The sequence below is a fragment of the Coptis chinensis genome, chromosome 9, assembly GCF_015680905.1.
Source record: "Coptis chinensis isolate HL-2020 chromosome 9, ASM1568090v1, whole genome shotgun sequence".
Classification (NCBI taxonomy): Eukaryota; Viridiplantae; Streptophyta; class Magnoliopsida; order Ranunculales; family Ranunculaceae; genus Coptis; species Coptis chinensis.
In genome coordinates, this window is record NC_141464.1 from 37,125,620 (window position 1) to 37,139,590 (window position 13,971).

At 36.7% G+C, this 13,971-nt stretch overlaps 1 protein-coding gene and 1 long non-coding RNA gene across 2 annotated transcripts; one reads left to right on the top strand and one right to left on the bottom strand.

The window, feature by feature from the left end:
- Positions 1–1,055: 1,055 nt before the first annotated feature.
- Positions 1,056–7,016, top strand: LOC147475829 (protein FAR1-RELATED SEQUENCE 5-like). Its single transcript, XM_086582911.1, has 2 exons — positions 1,056–3,440; positions 6,397–7,016. Exons 1-2 carry the CDS (start codon positions 1,260–1,262, stop codon positions 6,562–6,564), a joined length of 2,349 nt encoding a protein of 782 aa, XP_086439037.1. The 5' UTR covers positions 1,056–1,259; the 3' UTR covers positions 6,565–7,016.
- Positions 7,017–12,055: 5,039 nt separating this feature from the next.
- LOC147475830 (uncharacterized) lies at positions 12,056–13,067 on the bottom strand. The gene is made up of 3 exons (XR_015207177.1): positions 12,972–13,067; positions 12,735–12,836; positions 12,056–12,579 (listed from the first exon to the last, which is right to left on the bottom strand). It is a non-coding gene; the product is annotated as an uncharacterized LOC147475830 (long non-coding RNA).
- Between the last annotated feature and the right edge of the window lie 904 nt (positions 13,068–13,971).

Below are 13,971 nucleotides of genomic sequence, written 5' to 3' on the forward strand. Positions count from 1 at the left end.
CAAGCAGCATCAATCATCAAATCTAGTTATAGAGATGGATACACAAGTAGTGGTCACCTTTTTGGAAAAGAAACAAGGAAGCTTAGCGATTGAATCTGAAGCTATTCTCGGGGACGCGACTAAAGAACTAAAAGATCTAACTCTATCAACTATTGTATATATTAAACGAAGTGCTAATTGCTCTGCACATCTCCTTGCCGCTTATGCAACTAATCTTGTATCTACTGTATGGACTATTATCCCTCCATCTTGGCTCACCAGATGCCTGGAAAAGGATAACACCAATGTAATCTCATCGGCTTGAGCCTGATATATATATATAAATAAGACATTGATTACCAAAAAAAAAAAAAAAAAAAAACTTTCATCTCTAAAATACTAAAATATCAGAGCATCTCTAGGTGGACGTATCCGTAGTCGCATTCTTCAAATTTGAAGAAATGCGTCGGAATTTCTCGGAATTCCAACTCTAGGTGGTCGCATTCGTGGTCGCATCACCTGCTTGTTCGCATTCTTGTTCGCAAATTTGGCAATTTGGATGCGGATGCGGAGCGACATTAGTAATGTCGCGCGCCATTGCAAATGTCGCCCCAAGTTTTTTTTTGACTTTGACTAGCACCAGGCGCCAGTGGTATTGGCGCGCGCCACTACTAATGTCGCGCAAGTTATTTTTTTTTAATTTTTTCAATTTGGTGCGACATTAGTACTGGCGCGTGAGTTTTTTTTTGAATTTGGGGGCGACAGTGGTAATGTCGCTACGACATTAATCTTGGCCCAAGATCTAATGTCAGCAGCAGTGGGTCCCCAATGAATTTTTGACCATTTAATTTCATAACCACCTGTGAGTTGGTCGAAATTTGCTATCAGATTCTGTAGTAGCATTCTTCAAATTTGAAGAGTATGCTACCACCACCTAGAGATGCTCTCATGTTCAATCAATATATTAAAAAATCTCGCCACATAAATACCGATACATCCTCTAAATCGGAGTTTCGTTTGAAAAATCTTTTGTCTATCTGATATTTCGTGATATTTCCATATTTTGCACTATGTCAAATTAACATCAGCTCATTTCTCTACTACCAAAAAAAAACCCCCAATTCTAAAACCCTAGAATTTCAAATGCTTCACAATTAAACCTCAATTCACTGCTGATCGACTAAATAAGGTTAGTTTCTCACTAATCATCTCATTTCTTACATATGGTCATGTCTTAAATTCCATAATCTGCATAATAAGACAAAAAAGTTTCAATCTTTATGGAATTTGAATCAATAAACATGGAAAATGACACAATGGAATTTGACATGGAGGGATTAGAAGAAGAAGAAGATGGAATTGACATTGAACACCCTGTCGATGACGACGATGATGTAATGTATGAGAATTTGAACAGTAATAATAATAGTAGGGAATTATTTTACATGCCTGAAGGAGACACAAATTTAGAACCACATGTAGGAATGGAATTTGAATCAGAAGAAGCAGCGAAAGCGTTTTATAACTCTTACGCGCGTCGTGTAGGGTTTAGTACACGTGCTCATATGTCACGTAGGTCGAAACGTAATGGGGCAATTATACAGAGATCATTTGTTTGTGCTAGAGAAGGGTTTCGTGTCGAGAGGGAAAAAAATGTGGGTGATGGGAAAGTTAGACGTCCGAGGGCTGTTACACGAGTTGGGTGTAAAGCGATGATGGCTTTGAAAGTACATAGTTCGGGGAATTGGGTTGTGACTAGTTTTGAGAAAGAACATAATCATGAGTTAGTTCCGCAAGATAAAGTTCATCGTTTGAGGTCGCATAGGCATGTTTCCGGTAGTGCTAAGGCATTGATTGACACGTTGCAGAGAGCTGGTATGGGACCTAGTGGGATTATGTCTGTGTTGATTAAGGAATATGGTGGGCTGAGTAATATTGGGTTTACGGAAAGGGACTGTAGGAATTATATGAGTAGTAACCGTGAGAGGACTCTTGGAGGAGATACTCAAATTCTTTTGGATTATTTGAGGCAATTTCATTCTGAGAATCCTGCGTTCTTCTATGCTGTTCAAGGTGATGAGGATCAGTGCATGAACAATATCTTTTGGGCAGACCAGACTGCTAGGACAAATTACCTTCATTTTGGGGATACGGTTTCATTTGATGCGACATACAGATCAAATCGTTATAGGTTGCCCTTTGCTCCATTCACCGGGGTAAACCATCATGGGCAGCCCGTTTTGTTTGGTTGTGCTATACTTGTTAATGAATCTGAAAGTTCTTTCATTTGGTTGTTTAAGACCTGGCTTACAGCAATGTCAGGTCGCCCTCCGGTCTCGATCACTACTGAGCATGATAGAGTTATAAGGTCTGCTATTACACAGGTACTCCCAGAGACTCGTCATCGCTTCTGCAAGTGGCACATATTCAAAGAAGGCCAGGAGAAGTTAGGTCCTCTGTATCTTGAACATCCAAATTTTGAAGCAGAATTCCATAAATGTGTAAACCTGACTGAGTCGATTGAGGAGTTTGAGTCATGTTGGTCGGACCTCATTGATACGTACAATCTCAGGGAGAATGAATGGCTTCAATCTATTTACGGAGATCGTAAGCAGTGGGTCCCAGTCTATCTCAGGGATACATTTTTTGCTGAAATGTCTACAACTCAACGAAGTGACAGTATCAACTCTTATTTTGATGGGTATGTCAACGCTTCAACTTCTTTGCAGATGTTTGTTAAGGCTTATGAAAAAGCTATAGAAAGTCGACATGAGAAAGAAGTGAAAGCTGACTATGAAACGATGAACACCACCCCAGTTCTGAAGACCCCATCACCTATGGAGAAACAAGTAGCAGAACTGTATACAAGAAAGTTATTTGCAAAATTTCAAGAGGAATTGGTTGAGACACTTACTTTCATGGCAACCAAATTGGAAGATGATGAGGCAACAACCAAATACCAAGTAGCGAAGTACGGGGATGATTATAGGGCTTACATTGTCAAGTTCAACGTTATTGAGATGAAAGCAACTTGTAGCTGCCAGATGTTTGAGTTTTCTGGTCTTCTCTGTAGACATGTTTTAACAGTCTTCAGAGTGACAAATGTTCTTACTCTCCCATCTCAGTACATTTTGAAACGTTGGACAAGAAATGCCAAGAGCGGGGTAGTTTTGGAAGAGCGCCCTACTGATATGTTGAATACTTACCGAGAATCACAGACTGTTCGGTACAATAGTTTACGACATGAAGCCCTCAAGTATGTAGATGAAGGAGCGAAAACTGTGGATCTTTACAATGTGGCAATGCGTGGTTTACAAGATGCTTCCAAAATGCTATCCCTTGCTAAGCAGAATGGTGGGAAACTTCCTGTAGCAAATGGAAGTAATCAAGAACATGCTAATACGGACGAGATGCATAGCAATGATGGCCATCGATGGGTTATGGGGCAACATCGGTCTGCTGTATGTTTTATCCTTCCTTGCTGATTCAGTATTATTACTTCTAGTTTATTGTGCGACTTAGAGTTCCTGTACTTCTTGTGTGATATGCCATGTTTCTTGTTTATTTTATCATGGTCTATGCATGTGACTTCTGAATGTATCTGACTTGCTCGCATAGTAGCGGCGCAAAATAGTATGTGGCGTTGTTGCGGGTTTAGTTGTTTCTGATCTGATTCACAAAAAGAAATGTTGAGAAAAAAATGAGCCATCTGTTAACTGTGTAATTCTGTCTTTAAAAGCAGGATGTATAGAAAGAAATTTAAAGTGATTTCCGTATATCTAATTTCTAATTTGATATTCCAAAATCCAAATATATAAATAATTGTAAAGAAGTTATTGGAGCATGACGAACTGATTTGGACTAGGCCAAATTACTGGGGTGTTTTTTCATTTCTCTCCGACTCCTTAGTTAAGTAAAGGGCATAAGATCTGTATTAATAGAAGTTTTTTTGATGGAAAGTGAAATATGTTTTTAAGTTATATTGTCTGGTTGCTGTAGAAAATTGTAGGTGGAACTGTGGAATTATTGTTAGAAATGGTCACACGATGTGGAGAGTCAGAAGTGGGCATCTTTCGTTCCTTACTTGTGGATAGTTTACATATTTTGTATTTGTATTTGTATTTGTATTTAAATGTTTAGTATGTTCAGTATTTTAAAAAACGCATCAGCCCCTGAGGCTCACTGCCTCTGTGAGGCTTGAGGTGTGCCTCAGAGGCTTTGAGACTTAAGCCTCTATAAAAAAAAAGATAATAAATAAAAAAGCAAAGAAAAGAGAACAAGAGACTGGAAAAATGAAGAAAAAATATCTGTATATTCAGTAAAGCTATATTAATGGAGTTACTATAGCATAAATAATAAGATGTAGTGAGGCTTAAGGTTGCTGATGGAGGTTTATGATTTCTAATAGAATAAGGTGTTTGAATGCCCAGAACATAACCTAATAGGGACATTTGAGTCATTAAAGAACTTATTAGGGATTAAATTGTCAAAAAAAAAGGATCGTCTGTGGTAAAACCCGGCTGAGCCTCACTGAGCGTCAAAGTGGTGCCCTCGCACCATTGAGGTGGTAGCCTCACACTATGCATTTATAAATTTGTGAGGGTTAAGCCTCAATGCGCAGAACCCCTAAAAGGCTTAAGGCGCGCCTTGGGGCTTAAGCCTCATTGCATTTTTTTTTTTAAATATTAAAAGAAAAACAAAAAAACAAACTCTAAAAAGTTAATTGAAATAAAAAAAAGGAATTAGTATTCTGTATCAGAGTTTGGCCTCCAAATTATTTTCACTGGGCATATTGAGTGAAAACAATTAACTTGTGACGAAATCCTCTCTTGTTTTCTTATGTATTTCTTTGAGCACTTGACAGCAGCATATGGTGGATATCGAAAAATGACTCTGATTGTTTGAGTTATCAAGTTTAGCTTTTTCAATTTTGTTGCAACTAGGAACACGGGTGAGTAGAGTACGGAAGTTGAGTACTGAAATAAAGTGAATTACTCCAAAGTCCCAACTAACAAAGAGTTCCTTGTATCTGTAGTCCCGAAAACAAAGAATTTACACTTGCCCAGATAAATAAGAAATCCTTGGTGCTCAAAAGAAGATGCTCACCAGCTTGCTCTGTTGAACACTTGAACTAGAAACCCCGTTTTTCTGAAAACCCAAAGAATGGGATAAAAAGTTGCTCAAATAGCCATCAGGAACCTCTTTGAGAAACTGTTGTACCTAAGCAGGTAAGCTGCACTACCATCTGTTAGAAGCAACCTGGAAGTAGGCTATGCAGCTCCACTGTTAGGCAACTCTTGGAGAATGGATTGCCAAGGTCTTGTTCTAGCCTCTTATACATGATGCTTTATCAGGAATACATATTTCTTTCTTCAGTTATTGGTCCACAGTGTGATTCCTTTGAAGAACCAGAGTAGTAAAAGAAGAACAGCTCGAAGAACTCTTCCATACTTTCTTAGGAAACCATGAGATGGTCAAGAATAGAACTCAGAACTCAGGTGTGAACAATCTGTGATCTGTTTTACACTTTTTTAGTACACTTCGATCTAGCCTCCTATATTCTATCTCACCACATTAGGCCTTTTTATCTGAAAAACATTCTATTTGTTGCATTTTATAATATCACAAGGGCTGAAGGGCGTACCTTCCATTTGGGAAAAAGGAAAATAAAACACCATAACTGATTTTTAGGATATCCCTCCCCCCCAACGCAACCCAACCCCCCGGGCATCCTCTTCTATGTAGTTTCTTTGTATTTTGTGTCTGAAGTAATTGGGATTCTGGTTTAGGCTAACATCCATGAGCTGTGATAAGTAGATTGAACACCCCCTCCCCAAACTTAGCAGATGGAAGAGCGAAGAAAGAGATGCTCCCACATTCTTATTGCTTGTTAATTATAATGATGATTCCATGCTTTACCAATTCAGCAATGGTTGACAGTCTTCAGAGAAAGGGTAATGTTAGAAAGGAAGAGGGACAAAGGGAGGTGACTAACAATTGCAAGTTCTTTGGAGTATGTCTTGTGCTTTTGTGCCGGTTGCGTGTGGTGTGACAGCAATGAGATTGTTATGTTAAGAGCTGTTCCTCGTTTATCATAGCCAATCCCGTTTCTCCTTTTCTTTGGTCAGAATTTGAGACACGTTATATTTGGTTCTCTAATTGGTAAGTACTTTATTAACCCATAGATTTCTTCCTCACTAAGTCACTGCTTTTCGCATTGGATGATGTAACTGGGTTTATATATCATAGTTAAACATTATATCTGTGTAAAGACAAAAGTCCAAAGAATAATAATGATGGTACACAAGTAACCCATATGCGGATCAGTTGGTATTTTTATGGTTTGTCTTCTTATGTTTTGGGTTCAGACTTCAATCCATATTGTTATTGAGCATTTGCTGTAATTGTTCTTTGCAGGATGACAAGGACAAGAAAATTGATGATTTACACTCTGAGTTGGACCGTGCAAATAGGAAATGTGAAGTATATCGAGCTAATCTTCTATCAATCTTGAAAGATATTGAAGAGCAGAAATTACAGCTAACAGTAAAAGTTCAAAACATAAAGCTTGGCATGAAAGACTAAGCTCAGGAGTTGCTAACGGTTATGATATGTCATGCCTTGCTCTGCAACAAGGTTATGTAGACAAAGCTCTTTATTCTCCTTTATGCTATGTTGAATAGGTAGGGACTTACCTCGTGGCTTCTCACATGTCAGATGTGCGTATATGTTAATATGTTCTATATTTTCTCTTCTAGTTTAAGCCGGTGGTTTAATTTGTTTTTTGGGCCAGTAATCCCTGTTTCATTGATTAGTTTGTAGACCACAACAATAGCAGATGGAAGAAATCTGTGATGAAACTGTGGACCAGGAAGCACTTTATAGAGTTGCATATGAAGTTATGAACAGGTAAAATTCTAAAATATTCCTGGTTGGGAGTTTCATCACAGATTTCTTCTGCGATACTATGTAAAGTGTGTGCACTGGCTATTTGCACAAACTGCTTGCGCAATTTCTTTGCAGTTTACTTTGTCTGACTTTTTTGTGTATTTTAATACATGTATGTATGATCCTGGCCAAAGACGCTGCACGACAAAAGAAAATAAGGGAATTTAGATCTCAAGTGAAACGTGACAAAAAATTAAGCCAATTGCATCCAATGTCTTAAAAATCATGTTACTGCATGCCAACCGGTAACTCCACTCGGTACGTTAGTTGAAACTGACAATCCATTGAACTCAAATTTTTATCTGATATCATTGTTATGTATGCATTCCCTCATAAAACACTTTCAAAACATCAAATTCGATTAAAAGTTCAGTTTTCCTTCTTTCGATAATCCACCATGGCGATCTCAAGACCTTCCCTAACATCAGCACTACAAAGAAAACAACATCCTTTTCATCCTTCAACCATCAAATAAAACTATTCCAAAAATCCAATCGAATTCCATTTCAACCTGCATTTCAATCTGCCGTGTTGATTTAGAATTAGGGGAAGATCGGGGAAGAAGAAGAAAACCGATAAATGAGAGGAAGAGAGAAGGAGAATTGACCAGGTTCAATAAGCATATGGCGGAGCATAGAAGAAGAAGAAGGGCATTTAGGGGCTATTTGTTTTTTTGGGTTAAGTTATAAGAGGGTGTTATAAGACCATGTGTTATAAGAGGGTCTTATAAGATAGTCTTATAAAGTGGTTTGTTTTTCATTTTAAGTTCCTTATAAGCACTAAAAATAGAAAAACAAATACAAATACATCTTATAGATGGTTATTTGACAAATATAACCCTATTTTACATCACATTTAACATGAATAGATTAATTTGAAACAAAGATATAGTTTGATTTTCGATTTCAAATCAATTTTGATAATTATAATATCAATTTTAGGAAACTACTTTAATTGACAAAGTGGTAGTGGTCTTAATAATGGTGGTGATAGTGGAAGTGATGATATTGGTCTTAATAACACACCTCAATAGTGGTGGTAGTAGTAGTAGTAGAAGTGGTAGATATCTTAATAGACGCGGTGGTGGTGGTGGTGGTGATAGTCTTAATAATACGGTAGTAGTGGTGGTGGTGATGGTAGTGGTAGTGGAGGTGATGATATTGGTCTTAATAGCATGGTGGTAGTGATGGTGATGGTTTTAATAAAAAATAATCTGGTGATAGTGGTGGTGGAGGTGATGATGGTGGTGGTGGTAGTGGTGGTGGTGGTGGTGGTGGTGGTGGTAGTGGCAGCAGTGGTGGTGGTGGTAACCGGTGGTGGATAGGGCAATGGAGTTATTTGGAGAAGAAGATAATGAAAAGGAAAGAAGAGATAAATGGGATTAGAGGTATATGGACGGGGGTGTTTGAGTCATTTTTCAAGTTATAAGACTTATAGAATTGAAGTAGATCTAATTTTGGTACTTATAGAATTGAAGCCTCTTATAAGACATTTACAGTAGAATGCCTTTATAAGGGGCAAAAAACAAACAAAAAAAATGCCAAAAATCACTGGGCCACATCTTATAAGAGGTTATAAGACCTCAAGGTCTTATAAGAGGCAAAAACAAATGGCCCCTTAGTTTCTATTGAAAGGAGAATGTCACTATCTGTTTTAGGTGCGACGAATATTGATTGGTTACTTCACACTGTGTATCGGAGCCTACTCCACATCCAAGTTAAATTTGGGTCCCGTATTGGGCACCACTGGAATTTGATCGGGCAGCCTCCAGCCCAAGCCCAACAACGAAACCCAACAGCAATAGCCCAATACACTCCCACCTCAATGCATATAGGCTACTATTTTTTCGAACCGTTTTAGCCGGTATCATCTCTCTCGCGAGACTAAACCAAAAAAAAATAAAAAAAGTTTTCTGTCGTGTTCATACTTCGAGTTGTGAATCAACAATGAGAATTGAAGTTGGCGACTTCACCCAATTCCAGTTGTGTTTTTTAAAGTAAACTTCGAATAAATTCAACCTTCACTGCTAATTGACTTGTTTGAGATTGTGTTTTTTAAAGTAAACTTCAATTGATTGACCTTCACTTCGAGTAAACTTCACCCACTGACTTGTTTGAGATTGTGTTTGAAATTGATCGTTTTTAGTTCAAACAACCAGCCATGTCGCCCAAGAGAGTCCCCAAACGACCACACCATGTTATTCTAGAGACTACCCAAACGAGACTTAGCCATATCGTCTAGCTAAAAACCCGAGAGCTTTGTCTCAAACGATACGCGTAGACCGTTTGAGTGTACACTGAAACAACATGGTGAGGCTGTTTGAATGTACACTCAAACGACATGGTGGGACCGTTTGAGTATATACAACAACGACATGTCGACACTGTTTGAGTGTATACTCAAACGACATGGTGAGACTGTTTGAGTATATACAACAACGACATGTCGAAACCGTTTGAGTGTACACTCAAACGACTCGGGGGGTTCGTTATGGTGAGACCGGTTAAATTGGTTGTTGGGCCTTGGCTTTAATGGCAAACTTGTAGTATTTCTTTTTTCTTCCAATTTGATGAGTACCCAATTAAATCACCTTAAATTTTGGTTTGGTCGACCTATAGTTATAGGACTAGATTTAGTGCATTAGGTTTATGTATAAGTACTGTGCGAGGAGGTCATAGAATACTGATAGGTGGGTGGAGCCACCAAACTGGAAATGGCTAAGTCTCTTGGAATGAACTGGGAACTGGGAACGACGTGAACTTTTGAAGTAGATTGTTAGGATTATTGATTAATATCATAATATGATTAGCTTCCTCCCTTTCTTGTTCTCTGTTAAATAAGCGAACATCCCTCAAAAGCCCGAGCTGTCTAGACCCAGGAGTCAATTTGACAATTTTACATAATGCTTTGGAAGCGATTTCGGTCAAGCTTTCATTGGTTAACTAGTTTTCGAACCCGTCCTACGAACGGGTGCCGTTATATTAAATTATTCTAAAAAACATTAGTAACTATGCATAGTTATGAGATATGAAAATTATTTTAATCACTCATTCAAATTAAAAAGGAAGCAGCAGACATTGATAAAACCCATTAATCACTCATTCAAATTAAAAAGGAAGCAGCAGACATTAATAAAACCCATTAGTTAATCTTTGATTTTATTTTTGTAATATACATGATTAGAGCACTTTATTTGTTAAAAAAAAAAAAGAAATTGTAGATTATCCCAATAAGTGCAGCGCTATGTCCTTCCCGTGCATCTGGTCCCTGACCACCCAAACTTGGAGATATCCATGTATTTGAAGCTAAAATCATGCCATGAACTGTTAGCATCTTGCTTGCACTGGAGTTGATTGATTAACAAAGAGAACATAATTTGGAAAGCAAATATCAGATAAAAGAAAAGGAGAATCAACATAGAGTACTCCTATCTTGTAATTGGCAAGGAAGTTCAAAGCAAAATCAATCATCTTCTTGATTAACAGCTCAATTAGTTCAGAGTTTTATAGATATATACATTTTGTTCTAATTCTTAGGTGGCGCCCTCTGATGCAGTATTAAGTTGTTCTTTTTTTCTACTTATAACAGTAAAGTGAAAGATTTTCGTTAGAAAATGAAGAAGTAGGTCGAAAAAGAAGTAATGAAGGGATTTACTGGTACAAACGTATTCCAAGCATCCAACTATATATGTGCATATATGATATTCACGCATATATGCATGTATATATTTGTAAAGGATATAATTTAAATTACACCGAATGTAACACAGCGGAAGAGTTAATGCGAGATAGAGCTTAGTGTCTACTTTTTGTTTCCAGGAAATCCTGGTGATGTCCTCATCTTCGTTTTTTTCAATGCATTCTAACTCTGGACGGTATCCTCGTAAACCCACTACTCTATGGCGCCATCACAATACAACTTTATCTAGAACACCAACAGCCCATATAATTACCTTGTACTTTTTCCTAACCTGATAACCACACACATCAGCCTTCAGAAACAGAGATGGATCTCAATGAGACGAAGAAGTACACAATCATGCTGGTCAATAACAAAACTTATCTTGCAATGACTTGTCTCCCTTTCATTTGTTTATTTATTATTTTATTTATTTATTTTTTCTATCCATGAAAAAGAAAAATGAACCGTATATGACACATATCTTGGTTAAGTCGGAAATACCTCATCAGCTTACGTGTTTCTATTTTCACATGATCTATCAGTCTTCCTTCGTGCGGGTCGACTATTTCAAAAGTTTTTCATTGACAACCATGGTGCCTAACACTACTAAAAGAAGGGCTTTTTGTGTCACTTTTTAAGTGACACAAGAAGTCACTTGTGTCACTTTTGAAACTAATTCTGGAGTGACCTATAAGCCCCCGACACATAAAGTTCTACCAAAAGTGACATAAAAGCCTTACTAAATGTGTCACTTTTTGTTAATAAAAGTGACACTTAAGAATAACCTCTTGTGTCACTTTTAAGAAAGAGTGTCACAGTGCTTATCAAAAGTGACACTAGTTGTATCCGTTTAGAACTAGAGTGAGACATAATTTCGTTAAAAGTGACACATTAAGTATACTAGTTGTGTCACTTTTGGACCGTGAGAGACATAAATGCGTCAAAAAGTGACACATTAAATATACTAGTTGTGTCACTTTTGGACTAGAGTGAGACATAAATCGTCAAAAGTGACACATTAAGTATACTAGTTGTGTCACTTTTGGACCAGAGAGAGATAAGATGCGTCAAAAGTGACACATTAAGTATACTAGTTGTGTCACTTTTAGACCGTGAGTGAGACATAAATGCGTCAAAAGTGACACATTAAATATACTAGTTGTGTCACTTTTAGACCAGTGTGAGACATAAAAGTGCGTCAAAAGTGACACATTAAGTATACTAGTTGTGTCACTTTTGGACCAGAGTGAGTGAAAGACATAAGTTGTGTCACTTTTTGACCGTAGAGCGAGACATAAGTCGTCAAAAGTGACACATTAAGTATACTAGTTGTGTCACTTTTGGACCAGAGAAGACACACAATGCGTCAAAAGTGACACAAAAGCCCCTTACTTCTTGTGTCACTTTTGGGAATCAACTCCATATAACTCGTATGAAAAAGAAAGCGACACATAAGAGTGGTCAGTTGTGTCACTTTGAATAGATATTATGTCACTTTTTTCAAAAGTGAGACAAATGAAAATAATTTTTTTTAAAAACATTTTCTCATTTTAGTATTCAATCGTATTCATTTCTCAACCTGCATCCTATACGTCATAACCAAAATCCCATTAACCTGCTTTATGACATAAACAACATCCACATACATTTATCAAAACATCACAACCAAAATCACTTTAACCTGCTTTATGATACGGAAACAACATCCACTCAAGAAGAAAGAAACAACATTTAAAACAATTAACTTCTATTGATTTCATCGATCAAACCAAGTATTTTTCATCTCGTTTGACTCCCAACAAAAGAAGTCATTCCAATACCAAAAGAATCATAATTAAAAAAAAAAAACTAAAAAAAAAAAAAAACTACATAACGCCAATACTATCCTAGCAATATCTTAGCTTGTTGTGCGCACTTCCAACACCAAAAACCTAGCTGCCATCTATTCATCTGTTAATCGATCCATGACACCTGCATCATATCATGAAGTCGTCATTCCACTATGACTAGTATATAAAATTAAAAAACAAGTGAATCAAGAAGGGTATATTATACAAGTAAGAAAAAAAAAACAATAAGAAAAGTATATATACATAAACAAAGGGAAAATATGGAAACCCACTTACCCAAATTAACTACTCGATAAATTGTTGGATAAAGTCGATGAATTCAAGATGAAGTTCATCTATTTCATTGGTGTAACTCTTCTTGCTAGAGAACTCCAATACCTGTTCGACGAAAAATATATTATAAATATTATGAAAATAAATGATGCAGGCAATGCATTGCCTACCATATTTACAAATGCACCAATTTATAAGCTAGCCAAGACTATATGAAAAATAATGCTACTTTGTAGTCACCTTCTTTTTTATCGGTGGACCAGGATCCTCTACTAAATCTCGCATAAAGCGCAATACATAATATCCGTATACAATCCCTCCTTGTTGTTGTGGGCACTATACATAATTAATACTTGCATTAACACATACACAAATTGAAAGATACTTTGTATTGTATTCCAAAGAAACTAAACTTACTGTCACATAGTTTCAATTTGGATTTGGATTCATCTTTCTCTTTCCTTTGGACATATTTGATGTCTTGATTGCACTGAAAATGAAAATGCATTTGTTTCATTCTCATTATTTTCAAGATAGAATCAAATATACAATGAAAAATACAATAAATAAAGACTAAACTCACGTGTTTACTAATAATTTAAAAGCTGGATCCGCCGGCCCACGAAAATCTTTTAAAGAATCCAACCAAGACATTTCCATTGATGGTATGTCAAGAACCATTAAGACCCAATGCCCCCTACATGACCAGTTATGTGGATACAAATTCAATTAAGTACTTTTAATTATATAACCAATCGGAAAAAAATAAATAAAAATAAAAATAAAAATAAAATAATTTTAATTATATGAAAATAATGTATATGTACTACAAATGTATAAACACAGTTACCCTGTGTTGAAAGGAATTAAAAGTACACGATCACCGTGTTCTTGACCAAACTTCGAATATATCGAGCCTTCTCATCATCTTTTGTATAAATAGTAAAACTTTATGGGTTACCAAATGCATACTTTGCTCGAGCAATTCCAAAAGTCGCATATAAATATCTACAACATATATATACATTCTGTTAAGTCGTCGCATATGAAAAGTTAAATTATAACTAACACAAATAAGTTCACCAAATTATTCATACCTCATGTAGGAGATAATGCAGCTACCATTTAACATTCTCTTCTCACACACATCCATCAACTCATCTTTTGAAACTCGTACTTCCTCCATCTCATCATGGAAAAGAGTTCCAACCATTGGAACTTCTATAAAAGCGTTTTCTTT